At 35.5% G+C, this 17,692-nt stretch overlaps 1 protein-coding gene across 1 annotated transcript in view; it reads right to left on the minus strand.

Annotated features, from left to right (window-relative positions):
• Nucleotides 1–3,483: 3,483 nt before the first annotated feature.
• Nucleotides 3,484–17,692, minus strand: part of LOC103590714 (T-cell receptor-associated transmembrane adapter 1) — a 27,405-nt gene continuing 13,196 nt past the window's right edge. Inside the window, exons 3-6 of the mRNA XM_008573018.1 lie at nt 15,813–15,849; nt 10,574–10,635; nt 8,059–8,147; nt 3,484–3,791 (exon numbers count right to left, since the gene is read on the minus strand). Of these exons, the coding sequence (XP_008571240.1) occupies nt 3,534–3,791; nt 8,059–8,147; nt 10,574–10,635; nt 15,813–15,849 (446 nt within the window). The 3' untranslated portion in view covers nt 3,484–3,533. The remainder of the gene's footprint in view (nt 3,792–8,058; nt 8,148–10,573; nt 10,636–15,812; nt 15,850–17,692) is intronic.

Here is a 17,692-nt window from a genome sequence, read left to right on the forward strand (position 1 = left end):
ATGAATAAAGCCTTTTTCAGATACACAAAAGCAAAGAGAATTCATCAACAGTTGACCTGAACTACCATAAATGTAAAAGGAAGTCCTTCAAGCTGAAGGATAATAATACTAGACACGCTCGATTCTACAAAGGATTGAAGAGTTCTAGAAACTTAACTACATGAATAAATATGAAGGCACTTTTTACTATTATTTTAATCTTTTAAAAAGATAATTGACCAGTCAAAGAAAAAAATAATAAGTGTGTAAAACATACAAAATCCATAGCACAAGACTAGAAAGGAAGAAACAGAGGTACACTGTTTTAAGGTTCTTATACTATACCAAAGTAATACTACATTTGAATATAGACTATGATAAGTTGAAGATATTTATTATAAACCTTAATTAATCATGGCTTCACAAAGGAGAAAGATAACAGAAAGATTTTTTTTTAAAATTTTTTAAAGGTTTATTGAAAGCCAAGCTTGAGGATCAACCTGGGAAACACAACCAGCAGAGTTGGAAAGTGTTCTGAAGTCTACTGCAAGCAAAGGCATTTTATAAGAAAGTTTAAAAGGGAGGTATTGAAAGGGAGGGGGAACATTCCAGTACAGCTGTACTTTTCTAACAGAACACAAAACCACAGTCATAGGTTACTGATTACAACATGGGAACCAAAAGCATCTACGGGCAACCTGAAGCAAAAGCTTCATGCTTAGCTATTCTTAGTAATATCTAAATGGCTTTTTCAGAACTAGCAGATTATACCTTAATAAACTAGCAGTTCTAACCTAATATTGTTTATCTTAAAAATAAGATGTCAACACTGAGTTCACGAAATATGCCAAGGCAATGAGTTTTGGAAAACCTGCTTCACTTTTTTTTTTCTGTCTTCTAAGTTTATTGATAATTATTGCATAGATGGGTACTTCAAAGTGGGAATGTCTTTGGGTACACCAATTAGAGCTGCCTGGGTTCAGAAAACTCATTTTTTATTTTTATTTATTTACTTTTAAAATTTGTTTCTTTTTGATGTTCAAATCAGGATAATTAGTATATTCAGCATTATACAATATAATCAATTTTCATGGCCCTTTACCAATTGCTCCCTTTCCTCCCTTCCTCACCCTCTTTCCCACCTCTGGCAGCCTCAGCTCTGTTCTCTTCCCTAGAAAAGTACAATGTATTATTGTGATTGTTGTACCTTTTTTTTCTTTTTCTTTTTTTATTAGTTCCCACATACAAGTGAGGACGTGATATTTCTATTTCTTTGCTGGGCTTATTTCTCTTAACATAGTTTTCTCTAAATTCATCTATGTTGCTGAGAATGGCAGCATTTCATTCTTTTTTTAAGACAGAGTAGTATTCCATTCTATAAATGTACCACATTTTCCTTATCCACTCATTCAATGATGGGCATTTAGTTTGATTCCAACTCTTGGCTATTGTAAATAGAGCTGCAATAAACATGGGGGCACAAGTGTCTCTTCAACATGATGATTTCCATTCCTTTGGGTGTATATCCAGTGGTGGAATTGCTGGGTCATATGGCAGTTCTATCTATGGTTGTTGGGGAAACTCTTTACCATTCTCCATAATGGCTGCACCATTTTACAGTCCCACCAAGAGTGTAGGGGGGTTCCCCTTTCTCTGCATCCTCACTAGAATTTGTTATTTCTGTCCTTTTGATGATAGTCAGTCTAACTGGAGAGAGATGACGTCTCAATGTGGTTTTGATTTGCATTTCCCTGTTGCTGAGTGATGTTGAGCATTTTTTCATGTGTCTGTTGGCCATTTGAGTATCTTCCTTTGAGAAATGCTTACTCAGCTCCTTTGCTCATTTTTTAATCAGGTTATTTTTTTTTACTGTTAAGTTGTTTGAGTTCCTTGTAAATTCTGGATATTAATGCTTTGTCAGATACACATTTTGCAAATATTTTCTCCCACTCTGTTGGTTGTCTTTTTTCTCTGTTAATTGTTTCTTCTGCTGTGCAGAAGTTTTTTAGTTTGCTATAATCCCATTTCTTTATTTTGTTGTTGTTGTTACCTGTGCTTTTGGTATCATATTCATAAAGTCTATGCCCAGTCCTACTTCATGAAGTATTTCCCCTGTTTTCTTTTAGAAGTTTTATAGTTTTAGGATCTATATATAATTTTTAAAATCCCTTTTGAATTGATTTTGGTATATGGCGAGAGGATCTAGTTTCATTCTTCTACATATGAATGGCCAATTTTCCCAGCACCATTTATTGAAAGTTTTTTTTTTCTTTTAAATAACTTTTTGGAGGACAATTTAGGAGCATTTATCAGAATTTAAATTGAATACACATTTTGAACCAACTCTTCCCCTTTCAAAAATCTATCCTGTGGAGATTCACAATATGAACATCTTTAATATAGCAATTCTTTTTCTAGGCATTTTGCTTAAAGAATAAGTTAGACAAGTACTCAGACATGCATGGGGAAAGATTCCCATTACAACATTATTTGTAAAAGCAGGAGACAGAAGTTAAATGCCCTTCAATTGACATTTTTACTGACAATTAAATGACAAGCTAAATGTCCTTCAAAATTATTTAAATAAATTCTGATGTAGTCATCAATGGAATAATAAACAAACATATAACTGTACTTTGATGTAGTTAAATATAACAGTGGAAATAATCCACAATATGCCGTTAAGTAAAGAAAGTTTATTTTTATTTATTTACTTATTTTTTGGTGGCTGCCAGTAAGGGAGCTGAACCCTTGACCTTGATGTTACCAGCACCACATTCTAACTAAGATAACTAACCAGCCAGCCCAGAAAGTTTAAATAATATGTGTAAAATAATCATCTCTCCCTTTTTTTGAAAAAAATAAAATAAAATAACAACCAATATATGTACGTGGGCATGCTCAGAAAAATATTTAGAAGGATATATGGAAAGTTGCTCATAGTGATTATCTCTGGCTTGTGGAATTTCTAAATTCTTTTTATATTAGTTTATTGTTGTTAGAAACATGCATTGCAGTAATTTTTAAACTAATGAAGCTATCTATTTGGGAAAAATACCTCCTGAGAAGATTATCCCACTTCTCTTAGTAACGTATTTTAATGTCTTGTATACCTTTCAATCAGAAATTTCTTCCAATTATGTGTTGTTTCACATTGGTGAGAAAGGAGAAATGTTTTTTTTAAATTACTGGCTTTTATTTTTCTTTCAACATATTCCAGAAAACATTCATGCTTAAATATTTTTTTTGTTTATTTCTCTGAGTATAAGATATTATTGTAAAGTTGTGACTTTGTTACCAGGTTCAATTTGCAAAATGGGTTTTATTTTATATTTTACTACTTAGGCATTTTTAAGTGAATTCAAATAACTGATTTTCGTGGCATTACTTTGGTGTGCATAAACGTAAGCACTGAATAAAAGGTGAGCCACAATCCCATCAACAAATAAGATAGTCACCCTTGCCAGGTCATTCTGTGTCATATAGGGATCTTATTTTCTTAACAACCATCTCTATGATTTCCTGCCAAATCACTGAGCAAGGTCATAGTCCAGCTAGCTTACAGGTTCTCTCTTAGCACGAATCAATCCAAACAATCTGATAGGGTCGTCATGAATGTTTTCCTCTATTGCCTGGTTTTCTGGTGAGAAACGGTCCACCAAAGTGCTCTTAGACACACTGGTATGCAGTGCATGTAACTGCTCATCTTCATCCTTGTCTGACAAGTAGGGATTCTGTTTCCTGGGCTTTCTGTGCTTCCCCTTAAAGCTGTGATTAAGTGATGCGTAGCACATCTGTGTTTCAGCCATTGCCTGAAAGAATCATATGTTAATTTTTTCTTGTTAGCCTGTTCTTTAACTTTGATGACTTCTGGAAATTTCTATGGCCTATGAAAAACAAGTAATTTTCTTTGTGGGCTTCAGTTACCTTCTTTTGCCAAATTTGTCGGGATAACAGAAAGAAAAACAATAATCAACTCAAGTCTTTTGAGTTGAAAAAAAAATGCTTACATGAAACTTTTTCCTGGATTTTTATTTCTTTCTTATACTCAAAATGCACATGAACATTTTAGGTGGACTCTCACCTGTCCCTACATCCACCTTCACCTCAGGCAGCTCTTGTCCTATGTTGCTTTTACAAAGTAACAATACCCTAGTTCGTTGATGTAGAAACAAACATGACAGGAAGAATTTTTTAAAATCACAAGGTTCACTTTACATGTGCTTAATAAGTGGTTATTTAATAGTACTCACAAAAGTCCCCAACTTTTCTACATTTTTAAGATTCAGAAGAATAAAGGTAACAGTGTCCACTTACATGACTAGCATCTGAGAAAGAATTAAATTTCTCATCTTTCTCTATTATTTTCCTCTCATCTGCCTATCCCGAGATTTCCTGTGAGATCATTTTAGGCTGGCCTTGGAGGTATCCATTCACATCCAAGAGGGTCTGGTGACCCTCCCTGGCCTAGGGCTGGGTCAATACTAGGATGAGAAGGACAGAAGACTAGGGTAACTTGGGGAAGCAACAGGCTTGAATTTGCTGTTAGTGAACCTAGGACTGAATCCCAGCTCTGCCATATACTGGTCATAAGACTGTAGGCAGTTTTCAAAGACTATTCTGAAGCTTAATTTTCTTACCTATAAAATGAGAGTAGTAATACCTACCTCACAGTTTTATTAGTTAATAGAGGCAATGTATATGGAAGTTATAACTACCCTCAAAAAGTAAGGTGGTCCAAAATTATAATTATTAGAAGTCACAGGCTAAAACTTTAGGATAGCCATAGGATAAACCAAAGATTTCTGTATTAAGGGTTTAACTTTAAGACTAGTCCAAAACTATGATTTGTGGGGGCAGGGAGTGAGGAAGTAACATTTAGATTAACAAAACCCAAAATGCATGGTAAATATCTTCCTATTGGCACTCATTTTCATGTTAAAAGTGAAATATCTCATATTCTCTACCAGGCAAAAGAGATGGTTTTATTTACAACCTCTCTGGTTTATTTGTCTGGCTTTTTTTTATTCCTAAAATAATCATTTTTGGAAAATTGCAATAGCTGCGTAAATAGTGTCCTTTCTCTAGTCTCTTTCCTCTGCCATTTATCCCACAAACTGTCTTCAAATTATCTTCGTAAAGCACAACTTTCACCATCCTGTCCCCCAAATTTTAGACTAAAGTCTGAATTTTATAACCTGTCCTTCAAGATTTTCCATATCTGACACTATTCCATGCTTCCGGTTTTGATTCCCACTACTTCCTTACATCAACTCTGTTTTCACTGCTTTCTGTACGTACTTTATGCTTTTACCTCTGTTGCCTTTGCTCAGACAGGACAGATGTCAGTGAAATTTGAACGGCACTCAGTTACACAAAGGAGTGGATATCTTTTGTGTCTGTCCAGCACTTTGTTCTATCCCTCTTCTTTTTATAAATTCCCCCTTTTTTCTTTAAGAAATTCCTCTCCTCCATCTAGTTCTAGAGAGGCTGTCAATTACAGTGCTGTACCCCAAGCTCAGCACACGACTAAGCATGTGACCTAGTCTGGACCAACCATTGGTTGCTACCCATCCCCCTAGCAACAGAGGATGGCCCAGGAATGGGCATGTGCCTTCAGCAGAGCCAATTAGATGAGAGCTCTAGGATTGATATACACATGCACATTCAGGAAAGAAAAAGTGTCTTTCCCTAGGACTGGGAGGAAAAAAAATCTGGGGCTTCCCATAGCTTGCACAGCCTCAATGGAGGAGTCTGTTAATAATAGGAGTGAATAAAGTCAAGTCCTGCAGAGTTTAAAAGAATGTGAATCCTGAGAAATGACTACAAATTATCTGCTTAATAGTTACTTGAGATTGCCAGAGTGCCGTTTCAGTGAGTGCATGGGTGGAAGACATGTAGCCAGGAATAAAAGAATGTGTATCTATGGAAAGAAATGCAAACAATAGAGGAAGGGAAGAACCAGTTTAGAAATTAGAGAAAACAAGTTGAAGTGAGGTTTTGTTGTTTTGTTTGTTTTTAATGCTTAAATATTGGAAAGATTCATGCATAGGGATAGACAAATAATAATGATTCATTTAAACAAAAAATGGAAAATGGAGAAAAATTAAATAATTGAAGGTGCAAGACTCTAAAAGATATAGAAGTGGTCAAGAGCACAAGTAAGAGTGCTGGCTTTGGAAAGGACAGAGGATGCTTCTGACATAGGAGGGAAGGGAAGGATTGATTAGAGATTCGGATATGAAGATAAGGAAAGAGAAACAAGTTCATTCTTTTGTCCCTCAAATTTTTTAGGATATGGAAACTCTTGTGGACTCAATTTATTAATAGTTTTCCTGATTAACTCTTCCTAGTTAATAGTAGTCTGAGATACTAAAATTACAATTTATGAACCATACTCATCATTTTCAAAGGGTAAGGGGGTTATTTTTTTCCCAACAAACAAGCACTTTATCCATCAAGTTTTATGTGTGATATCATAGATCACTTATGCTTTTGTGATTGACCAGAGTAACAAAGTATGTAGTATCAAACTGGGTGGTGTTGTTAATGATAATGATTATCACTATCAATAAAATAGAATTGAGCAAATGTAAAGAGATTACTTCTAATTTGTGAAACTAAATTTATAAGGGAATAATAGAATAAAGACTAATTTTCTTAGAAGTACCTTTAAATATGCAATTTACATAATAGCAGACTTTTAAAGACATTTTAGGGCTTTGGACAATTTCCACTTGAGTAAAAACTAGATGAAGGTCAAATAAAACTGGCCTGTATAATTCCTACATATTAAATAGTAAATTCTAGTCAGAATTCTCAGTTCTTTTACAACTAAGTTTATGTGACCCTACATTTCAGACTGTGGGGTTATATTTTAACCTTCTTTGAGAGTTTTTTTTATTATCTTAGATTTAGAAGATATATGATATCATGCAGTTTTTCATACCTTTTGTCTCAAAATATATTTTACAATTATTGAACATCAAATGACAGATTTGTCTGCCAGAGGGTTACTTTGTATTTTGCCCAAACCTCATCTCATCTTGATTTCTTAATAAAAATTTCAAGGATTCGGATTTCTTAGGGGACTTATATAAGGAGTAAAGAATTATACATTCGTGGGAAGTTTCCAAGATGTGACCCATTTTAGAGAAGAGAATGTTTTCTGTTAGACAGAACTAAGTTTGGATTCTGTCTCCTCGCTTAGTACCTGAGTACTCTAGGGCAACTTATTCATCCTTTGCAAGCATTTGTAAAATGGGAATAACATTGTTTCCTCCCCCACAGGACTCTGAGGAAATAATACATAAAAAGCACATAATACAAGCCCCAACACATAGCAAGTGCTTAGGAAATTCTAACTGAAATTTGTAACACCTCAGTAGCATGTAAGCCAACAAGTGTGAATGGCTTTTAATGAAGTCAGTGCTATGTCTAAGGAGGCTGAACTGATTGTGGTAGGAAAGGGAGAAAATAACCATTTCTTCTTGAGTTTTATGTTTCTGCTGGGGTTTTTCTTCCGACCAACTGCATACAAATTGTGTGTGTGTTTCAAAATGTCTTACCATAAGACTTAAGCTTTAAGATTTGTATTAAAATTTATATTCATTTGCCTTGTAAAATAGGGGTATGATGTTTTATATCCAGCTAATTCATCGTATAACTAAAATTCTCTCTTTCTCTCTCTCATGAATTCCTGACATGAAGGTTTTGTGAGAATTATGCATTGTCCACTTTTATATTTATCTCTGTGATACTTAAAAATTTTTCAATCTGAAAGAAAAAGCTTAATTGATTATTTAGGAATAATCTCACTTTTGCCTTCAAATCTATTGCTTCTATAATTCTACACAGTTCTGACTTTTTTGACTGTGGTTGGATGTCTGTTTACTTTACTTGCCTCTGAGTTTACCTTCAGAGCTCAAGTCCCAGATCTTGACACCTGATTCAGATTGCAAAATTTCTAACAGGCTACTTCTGATATGTATCAGAACGCACTGCTCTTATGTTCTTGAAAATGCATATGTGCTTTGACCTAGACTCAATTTGACCCTTGATACAGAAAACAAAACTCACCTGTGCAGATGGGGTGTGTTCTTGCATCTCATTTACAGATATCTCTGGTTGGGCTTTCATTTGTTCATAGCAATTTTCATCCACTGGTTCTTGGGAGTTGACTAGATTGTGATTTACAATGGAAAAGTGAAAAATGCTGGCACAAATAAAAATACATGATCCAAACAGCATTGAGCTATAAATATGAGACCCCTAAGAATCGCTTAACTAGTCTTTCTGGTAAAGTTGCAGAGAGGTAAGGAAGCACAAACTGTAACCTTCAGATCAGACAGCAAAGTCTTTTGTCCCACAGCATTAATGATAAAACAAAAAAAAAGTCCTTGGGATACAGACTATATCACGTCATTTTTTTTCTTTTATTTATATTTATTATTTTTATTAGCATATTCATTATGACAAATTGTAAATGCTAAGAAAGGAAGGAAGGAAGGAAGGAAGGAAGGAAGGAAGGAAGGAAGGAAGGAAGGAAGGCAATAACTTTGAACTTTCAGAAAGAGAGATACTAGAAATATGGGGAGGGAGGGAAAAGGGAGGGGAGTTGGGGAGTGATTGGTTGGGTAAGGGGCATAAAGAATAATCACATTTTTTATACCACTGCATAATATGACAATCTCAACTTAAACTACCATTTAGATGTTATAGAGATTTCATGAGTTAAAGGACTGACTGTGTTCTCTGCATTTAGGTATAATTGGAAATGGCGTATGGTGCCATAAAGCTCAGTGCACATATAATAATAATTACAATTTTATAATTTATTCCACGAGTAAGAAGTTTTCCTCAAAGGCATTTAAAGCCCAACATCTTGATTTTGAAAAAGAGGGTTTAGATTGTGATTTTTGTCCCATCAGTCAGTGACAGGACAGCTCAGCTAGGCTAACTAAGGTCTTAACTAAGGTCTGGAGCTGCACAGGACTGGTCCTAAGTATTTGGGGATTTTGTACACTGTCCAACAGCCAGTAGACCTACACTCATTTCATCCTGTGGGGACATGCCTCTTGAATTGTCCACAGCTTTCTTTCCCCAGATATGCCCATTTAAAAGAAAAGGGAAAGAGAGGTAGAGGTATAGGATGGCCAGTGACCCAGCAAAAATGTGGATGGCACCAATTCGCCTCTTGAATTGTCCACAGCTTTCTTTCCCCAGATATGCCCATTTAAAAGAAAAAGGAAAGAGAGGTAGAGGTATAGGATGGCCAGTGACCCAGCAAAAATGTGGATGGCACCAATTTGACCCCAGAGAGAAAAAGATTTATTTACTATAACAGAACATACCCAATAATCATTCAATCCTTTATGAAAAGCAACACAGAAAAAGTGTCCACAGAGTGATGTTTCTCAAGTCATGGTTTGTGGAAAATCTGCATCAGAGTCACCTGGGACGTTCGTTAAGTAGCAGATTCCTAAGCCCTATCCTGGACTTGACAAACCAAAATCTGTAGGAGTGATACCTGGCTTACTAGGTATGGATATTGTAGATAGGGTAGACTTGGAGACACCAGAATACATAAAATTTTAAATCCTTAAAATCATAGGTGGGCACCATGATTCTGCAAAGTAAAAGAGGAGGGCAAATTATTTTAATAGTATATTCCTAAAAAATAGTTTCTGATGCCTTAGAGTGCAGAGAGTAGAGAACACTTTAAAATGGAGGGAAAGACAAAATTAAGTAAATTTTTGAATCTTATAAAATTCCCATATTCCTAACTTTAGGAGGATTCCATACTGTTTTGACATACAGATATTCATATAAATAAAGTACATTACTGGAAATCTCTGTGTTCAAGACTTAGAGGTCAATGGGAATTAATCTCACAGTCTCCTATCATGAACTGAAAAAGTGCTTGCAGGGAAAGGGCCCTGAGATCAGACCAAGGTTGACAGTTTTGAGGAATTTAGGGTGTTTTGTTTTTAGGTGGTTGGGATGGTTCGAGTAATAAGAGATGTTGGTGATTGAAGAGCACTTGTTACATAAGAACAAAAAACGTATAAACCATTCAGTGATGATTTAGCTCTTCTTTACCCCCACCTGCCATCCATCCAGCTTTATGTTTTCTACTTGGAAATAGTTAAAACAGAGGAAACCAAAAAAAAAACAGAGAAAGAGTTCATTATTCCAGCCAGGTTATTCACTGTAGATTTGCTTTTGTATACAGAGTACAAAGCACTGTTTCTGTGGACCAAGTTCTGTTCTAGAAATAGCTTTATTTCATAGAATTCTGTGTTTCAAAATTCATGGTAATATAGTCTTCCTGTATTCTCATTACTACTAGAATGAAATGAAGAGGTATAGAAAAACAGGATGTTGATTCACACTGACATGGCAATACAATTTACAATATACAGCTTTGCAAACATATTTTGAATAAGATACTAAATGTACTTGAATGTACGTTTACCATTGGGATATTCGTGATTGTGATACAAAAAAAGTAAGCCACTTCAAATTCTTTGTGGAATTCGTGGAGTTTACTTAATTTATCAATAAATTTAATTTATGAAAAAATAAAACTTACCTGGGCTTATATTATTTAAATTACCATAAACTGGTGTGTCTTCAATATAATATTCATCATCCCTATAATAAGGAAAAATAATTTACCTTATTAGAGTCTTCTTTACAATAGTTCATAACTAGTTTGTCAGCTAAACTCGGTAGTGAGCAAAATGTTCCACGATCTTGCTCAGCCTCAACCAATGGGTTCACATGTGTGTGAGTGAATGCACACATGCATGCATGTGTGTGTGTGTGTGTACATTTTAAGTTAGGTTTTGGACCTTCTTGCAGGGAACAAAGATAACAAGAACTTACTCAGTACTTACCATGTATTAGTTACTACTTAAAGTGCATTTCATATATTTGTTCATTCAATTCTCACAACAATCCCAACAGGTAGGCAGCATATTATCCCCATTTTACAGATAAGAAATCTGAGGCACAGAGAGGTTATATAATTTGCTCAAGGTCACAAAACTAGTAAATAGCAAAGGTGCGATTAAAACCTGAATTATCTGTGCTCCTAACTGTACACTGTACTGCCTCTTTCTTTATCCAAAATACAACTCTGAACAGTCCCTTTAAACTATATTTACTAAGTAACTATTGCAGACTCAGATTGGCAGATGCAATGAAATGATTGGTCACCTATTATGTCTAGATGCTGGGTAAAGTGTTTTACGTACATTATATCAAAGGCCCAGGGAAACTTTGCAAAAGTAGTATTGTTATTCCTCACTTTACAGAGGAGAAGCCTGAGATTTGGACCTATTAATTTATTTCCCCTATGCTTTTTGTAATATCAGTAATAATACCACTTATGAAATCTTTCTTCAATGCCAGTGCTCATTCAACCCTCAAGACAATCCTATGAGATGTGTATTTTTATTTCTATTGTGCTTATAAGGAGTTTGCAATTCATAGAGGTGAATTAAATTGTTCAAGGACACATAGTAACTGGCAGTGCTAGAACTGTAGTGCAAGTTTGGTCCTAAAGCCCCATGCTCTGTCCATATTATGAGGAAGTCATGTAGAAGGTGATACAATTCAAAGGCTACAGGGAAACGGTCTAGGATACTATACAGGGACCACAGTTCTGTCTCTCCGAGTCAAGAGAATTGACAAAAATACACAGTTATTTGACTTGTTATTTGATTAAATTTTTTCCAGCCTCATGTGAGTATGCTATTAGAATTATAGTAGACATCCTACAATTGTCACCAGATTGTCATCCTACCAATGTTATCCTACCACTGATGATGGCCCTAGTGATTAGCTTTCACAGTGACAGGCTGGAAACAGAGAAGCATATCAAGCAGTGAAAGTAGCATTTATTAATATAGTACCAACTGCTTTAACTTTAAGATTACATGTCACTGGAAGCTGGATGGAATTGCATCAAAAGAAAAAAGAACTCTTATCTCAAGGCATAACATCTATATCACTCCCCATGCTTCTGAAAGAAGACACCGTATATGTAAATGGTAAGTTGGTGTCCTTAAATAACAGTTCAAATGATACCTGTATGAAATGGCTTGAGAAGTCTAGATACTGGCATGTATTCTGCTTATCTGATAAAGAGGAACTCATCTGTAACCTTTCTTTCCATCTGGTGGTTCAATACAGCTTAATGTTGTGAAACAGAGTAGTCCTCACTCATAGTTTTTCTCTGGCTATGCAGAGAATATAATAGCAAAAGGTGAAGAATTTTTAATAAGACAATCCATCCATTTTCCTAGCCCACATGGATAGCAGATACAACCTGCAAATGATCAATCATGTCCAAAAAATGAATATCATTTTATTCTCTATGAATTCTTAGGAAGGGGACTAGACTTCTTGCAGTTACAGAGGGTTGGAGCTTGGGTTATGGTTATTTGTACATGAAAATAAACAAATAAGAGGCTGGAAAACTTAGAAACACCTTAGTTACACATGTGTCAGGGTCACGGTGAGGACCTCCTCTGCACACCCACTTGAGAATCCTGAGATTCTCAATCCTGACCTCAGAGGACGGTTGAGACTAAAGATCTGCTCCAAGGCACTCGTTATATTTAGTTAGTAAATTTAGCAAAGAAGGGAAATGAAGAAGATCCCCACCCAGCAGAGCTCAAGAATTCGCCTTAAGGTAGAAGAGTGGCTGAACTGAGATAGTGATTTGGGATAAAAGCATCTCCGGTGCCACCCAGGAACAGACCATAAAAAGGTGCTGGGAATTTGTCCTAAGCTTCTTGAGAGAAACTGAAAACTAAAAAGTCATGATAAGCTGAAAGTAATTGTACACCTGAGTTGCTTTCCTGCATTTGGGGGTGAGTATACTGCAAGTGGGCAGGAATTTTCTTAGACCTTAATTTTCATCCAATAAAGCAACATCTACTACCCTCTGTAAGTAAAATATTATATTATAATCTGTATTTTTCAGATGGTAAAACTGAAGTTTACCGATGTGTAATCATTTTCCTAAGACTACGAATCTATTAATTGCAAGAGTTTGATTAAAACCCACTGCTAGTACTACTATCTACTAATTACAGGGGTTTGATTTTCTGGATCTCAAATCCGTGATATTTCCACTGCACTATCCTCCTCACACAAATCAAAAAACCAAGAATTGCGTAGAATTATATCTTAAATTAAAAAATAAAGTGGCACAAGGGTAAATACCAAGAATTGTGTATTAGACTTTCTTTTAGATTTAGGTGCTACATTGTTCTCAGATAAATAGTTTGTTTCCCCTCCAGCAGCATACATAGTTTCCCAACTAAACTGATATTGAGCAGGAGCAGGAAGAGAGTGCAGTGAGATCCCAATGTAATGAAAGCTTCCCTCCCTTCTACCTAGCCACGAACCATTCCGGAACTGAAGAAGTTTCAGTAACACTAGCCTAGCCCCACCTAAGAAAGATAGACCTTATTTCCACTTGCTCGGTTTTCATGTTCTAAATTTTAATGCCTGGAGATAGTTTTATGATTGTTCGGTTTTGCCGGAAGCCTCCATGCCCCCCTACAAAAGTGATTTTTGTTCCCAAACCACATAATCAAGAGAAATAGAAAAGTTATGAAGTATACGCATAAACTCGTGAATTAGCATACCAACCCCTTTTTATAGATAAAATCTGCATCATAGATTCAAATTTTGCCTAAATGAAGATTTATTACAATAAACAGTAGATTATTAAATTCTTGAGGGAAAAATCTGTCTTTCCATCTTTGTATCTCTATTGTTGCAGAAGATTTTTGGGTGGCCTGGGAACAACCCAGTTCACCTCCCTTTCTTGTTTGTCCTAAATGAAGATTTATTACAATAAACAGTAGATTATTAAATTCTTGAGGGAAAAATCTGTCTTTCCATCTTTGTATCTCCATTGTTGCAGAAGATTTTTGGGTGGCCTGGGAACAACCCAGTTCACCTCCCTTTCTTGTTTGTAGTTCTCAAGAATAACAGTAGAATGTGCAGGGAATGCAACATCCTGGGATAAAGAGGAACTGGCTGGAGCAGCCCAAGCTCTGTTCTAGCCTCCTGTAGAAACAGAATGTCCTTTGCTGCTTTAGTCCAGCATGTCATGTTGCCCCTCAGGTATAAAACCCAAGGTGGGCTGCTTTCTGGGGCCCTTCATAAGCAGTGCAAGTGCAGCACATGCACACGAGATTCCATCTACCTGGGGCAGCTTTCCTGAGCCTTGGGGAAACAGCTCCCAGTGAATCCTAGGCTTCTGTTGTCCCTCGCTGCCTATCTGTAAGTAACAAACTCGCTTCATACACAACTCCTTGTGTGTGTAAGTGTTCCAGACTCAGGCAAGTAGTAAATGCAGAACTCAAGACAAAGTGGGCTGAAGAGTTCAAACTCCTGTTCCTGGTGGTTGTTATCTTCCATGCAGCGGGAGCCCTCCTTGGGATTTGTGAACTGTGAACTTGTTTTGCAATTGTCTAGCACAGTGCCTATTTGTTGAGTAAATGTTTATTGAATGAATAAATGTTCTAAAAGAACCAGCTTCTTTTTTCACATTTGCCCTGTAGCTAAGAGCCTGCTTGCTTTGAGACGGGTATTTTACCAATTTTCCCTTCTGACTCCTGCCATTCTAGTTCCCAAATCACTGACCTGGTCTTCAGCCAAATGGTCAAATCACAAGACTTTCTATCACATTGCATCTTAATTGCTCTTCAAGTGACAAGTATCAGATCAATCATCAAAGGGATTAGCTGTTCCTAATGTGCTTATATAGGATTTTCTTCGTTGTGCTGTTTGTTGTAGCAAACAAAAGAGTGATCAGCAAATCACTCTTGATTTGAACTAAGGACTTGAAAATTATCTCATGTTAGAGAATCCAATGTTAAGAGAAGTCATAAAAATAAAGATGGGGGGCAGGTGTCTGCCTGCAGCCCAGGTCCTGATCTGCCAGAAACATTTTCACATGAAGAAGAATTTAAACAAAGAAACCCAAAAAACAAACAACAAAAAACCCTTTTAGAGGCCCAAAAGACATATAATCTCATCCTACCCAGTGAGAAAGCCTTATTTTTTTCAGAGACCTTTCAGTCTACCATTTAAAAAGGTCTTGAAGAGCTCTCTGGGAAATTATCTTTATGTATATATTTTAAAAAATTTTTTACTATGATTTATACCCTAAAGTTTCTTTTTTAAGAAAGTATCTTACTATATAAGTTTCTCTAAAACTTAATAAGTATTAAAGATAATAAATTATATATATATATAACTTTATATTATTTAGAGTACGGATTCATCATGATTTTCCTACTGATTGACATTACCCTTACAAACAGTACACTACTAAGCATCTATTTGCGTGTGTGTATATATATATATGTGTGTGTGTATATATATATGTATGTATGTACACATATCTTAAATTTTATTAGGTATTGCCATATTTCTTTGTATTTGGGATTCTAAAGTGCAGCACAATTTTATATATAATGAGACTGCACTTTTACAATCTGGTCTGAATCATAATCTAGGATATCGCTTCTGAGATTATTGAAAATTCTGTAGATGCCAGGTTAAAGTCTGATTTCATCCTTCACTCAGCTCTCTCATCGACTCAGCATGTGTGAATAACTAGAGAAGACAACAATGTTATGGCTTCTAACCACCAGATGGGAGTAAAAGTCATTAAAACCCACTGTTTGTTTTATTTTAACCCAAGCGCAATATCGCTGAGCCAAATCTATAAGCAACATAGCATAATGACTTCCCCCTATTAGTTTCAAATTATAATACATGACTCAGTTTCAACATACCTGGGAATGTAGTCATCAGAGTATCTGTATACTTTATCTGAAAGATATTGAAAATAGACAAATTAAAAGAAATTTTGAAAGACATTTGTTAAATCTTTTACAGAGTGTTCTGAGGGGAGCTTAGACTCAATGTCAGTTAACATCTTTGATCAAATCCCATGGGCCACCGATGATCCAACGAGGGATAAAACCTCCTATTTGGGCCAATCAGATCAACTGCTGGTGATCTGGGATGGAAACAGTTCAGGTTGGAAGCGATGTAGAGCTTGGATATGTGGCCATTTTATCCACAGGCAACATTAAGCAGAGGACACTGGACCCATCGTTCCCGCCTCCCTTGTGGTCCCAGTCCATGTGAGGCATGGCTGTACATCTTTAGGTTCCATGAAACACCTCTGCATTCTTCTGGTAAGTTTCCCTCTTTGCCTATGATGCTTTGAATAGGCTTTTCTTCCTTACAAAAAAAAGAAAAAAATCCCAAGGAGACAGTTCTTTTCTTTTTCTTATCTATCTATCTGTCTATTTTTAAAGTGTTAACATTTCTTGGCATGTGAGCAAGAACATAAAAATGATATTAAACAAGTAGCTCCGGTCATGATTTCATTTCATCTACACGATGTAAATAGAGATGAGGGTGTAGGGAGTAGAGACCTGGAAAAAGGTGGGAAACAGTCTCTGAAATTAATCGCAACAGGAGACTGGCTTCTAAAAGAAATAGTTCTCTTTGGTCTGCAGAGACAAGACTTATCAAAGATATGATATAGGACAATAAAACTATGAAAAAAATTATGTGCCAAATCTCAGTAAGTAACCTGCTGTTGACCTAAAAGGAAGTAGTTTTACTTCTAAATGCAAGCATTTAACAGATATTGGAAAATATAATTTTAAGAAATATTTTTAGTGAAGACAATAGATTAATAAGAAATTATTGAGGAAATTAAGGTTATTCAGTGTACAGTTTTGGTAATTAAGACCAATATTATGAAGAAATCTGTATTACCCATTCATCAATACATGTTCTTTGATGTTGAACTGAACGAACATACACTGTATGATGTTTGTTACATTTGAATTGCTTATTACTTAACTTGGCATTTAATAAAAGTCAAAACCTTGCAAAAGCTATTTTTATAAAAACAAAGGACAGTATTATCTGAGTCTCTGACAATGACCCAGACACAATAGTAGGTGAACGATTGTCTTTCAACTTTAACATGAAAAACACCATGTTGGTAAGGAACTAGCAATAAAATTTTCAAATAAGTGCATAAGTCACCAAACAACTACAGAAATTATTTTTAGTTAGATTACGTGTGACAAAATTGAGTTATTCTCCAGAGAGGTTATTAACTATTAAATTAGTGGAGCAATTTATGAAAATAATCACATTGGAGGATAAAATGGGCATGTCAAATGTAAATGTATTTGGAAGAATTCTGTGAAGGACCAAATGAGGAAAGTTTTTGCAGAGCATATACACTAAGCTGCTTTGGGACAAAAAGTGATTAATGTAATCCATTTGGGGTATGTCAGAAAAACACTTCTTCTAGCCCACAGGAAATGTCCTACCATGAACTGCATATAAAAGATGACATTATTTTCAGCTGCTTTCACTCTAGTCCTGTGAATATGAATGCACACAAATGCTGGAAAAAGCCAAAAGGTCTGAAAGATGCTGTGCAGTAGCCATAAATTGGAAGTCCAACAATATCAGAAGACTTGAGACATGTAAATAATATCAATAAGCATTAAGACAAAAAATTATTTACTATAGACCAGAAAATTATAAACTGGAAAATAAGATGTGATATAAAGTATGCATTGATTTCTTCCTATAGGAAGAATATGGTTATTCTCAGACCATTATTTTTCATTTGGTT

Source organism: Galeopterus variegatus, unplaced genomic scaffold, assembly GCF_000696425.1.
Source record: "Galeopterus variegatus unplaced genomic scaffold, G_variegatus-3.0.2 Scaffold864, whole genome shotgun sequence".
NCBI classification, from domain to species: domain Eukaryota; kingdom Metazoa; phylum Chordata; class Mammalia; order Dermoptera; family Cynocephalidae; genus Galeopterus; species Galeopterus variegatus.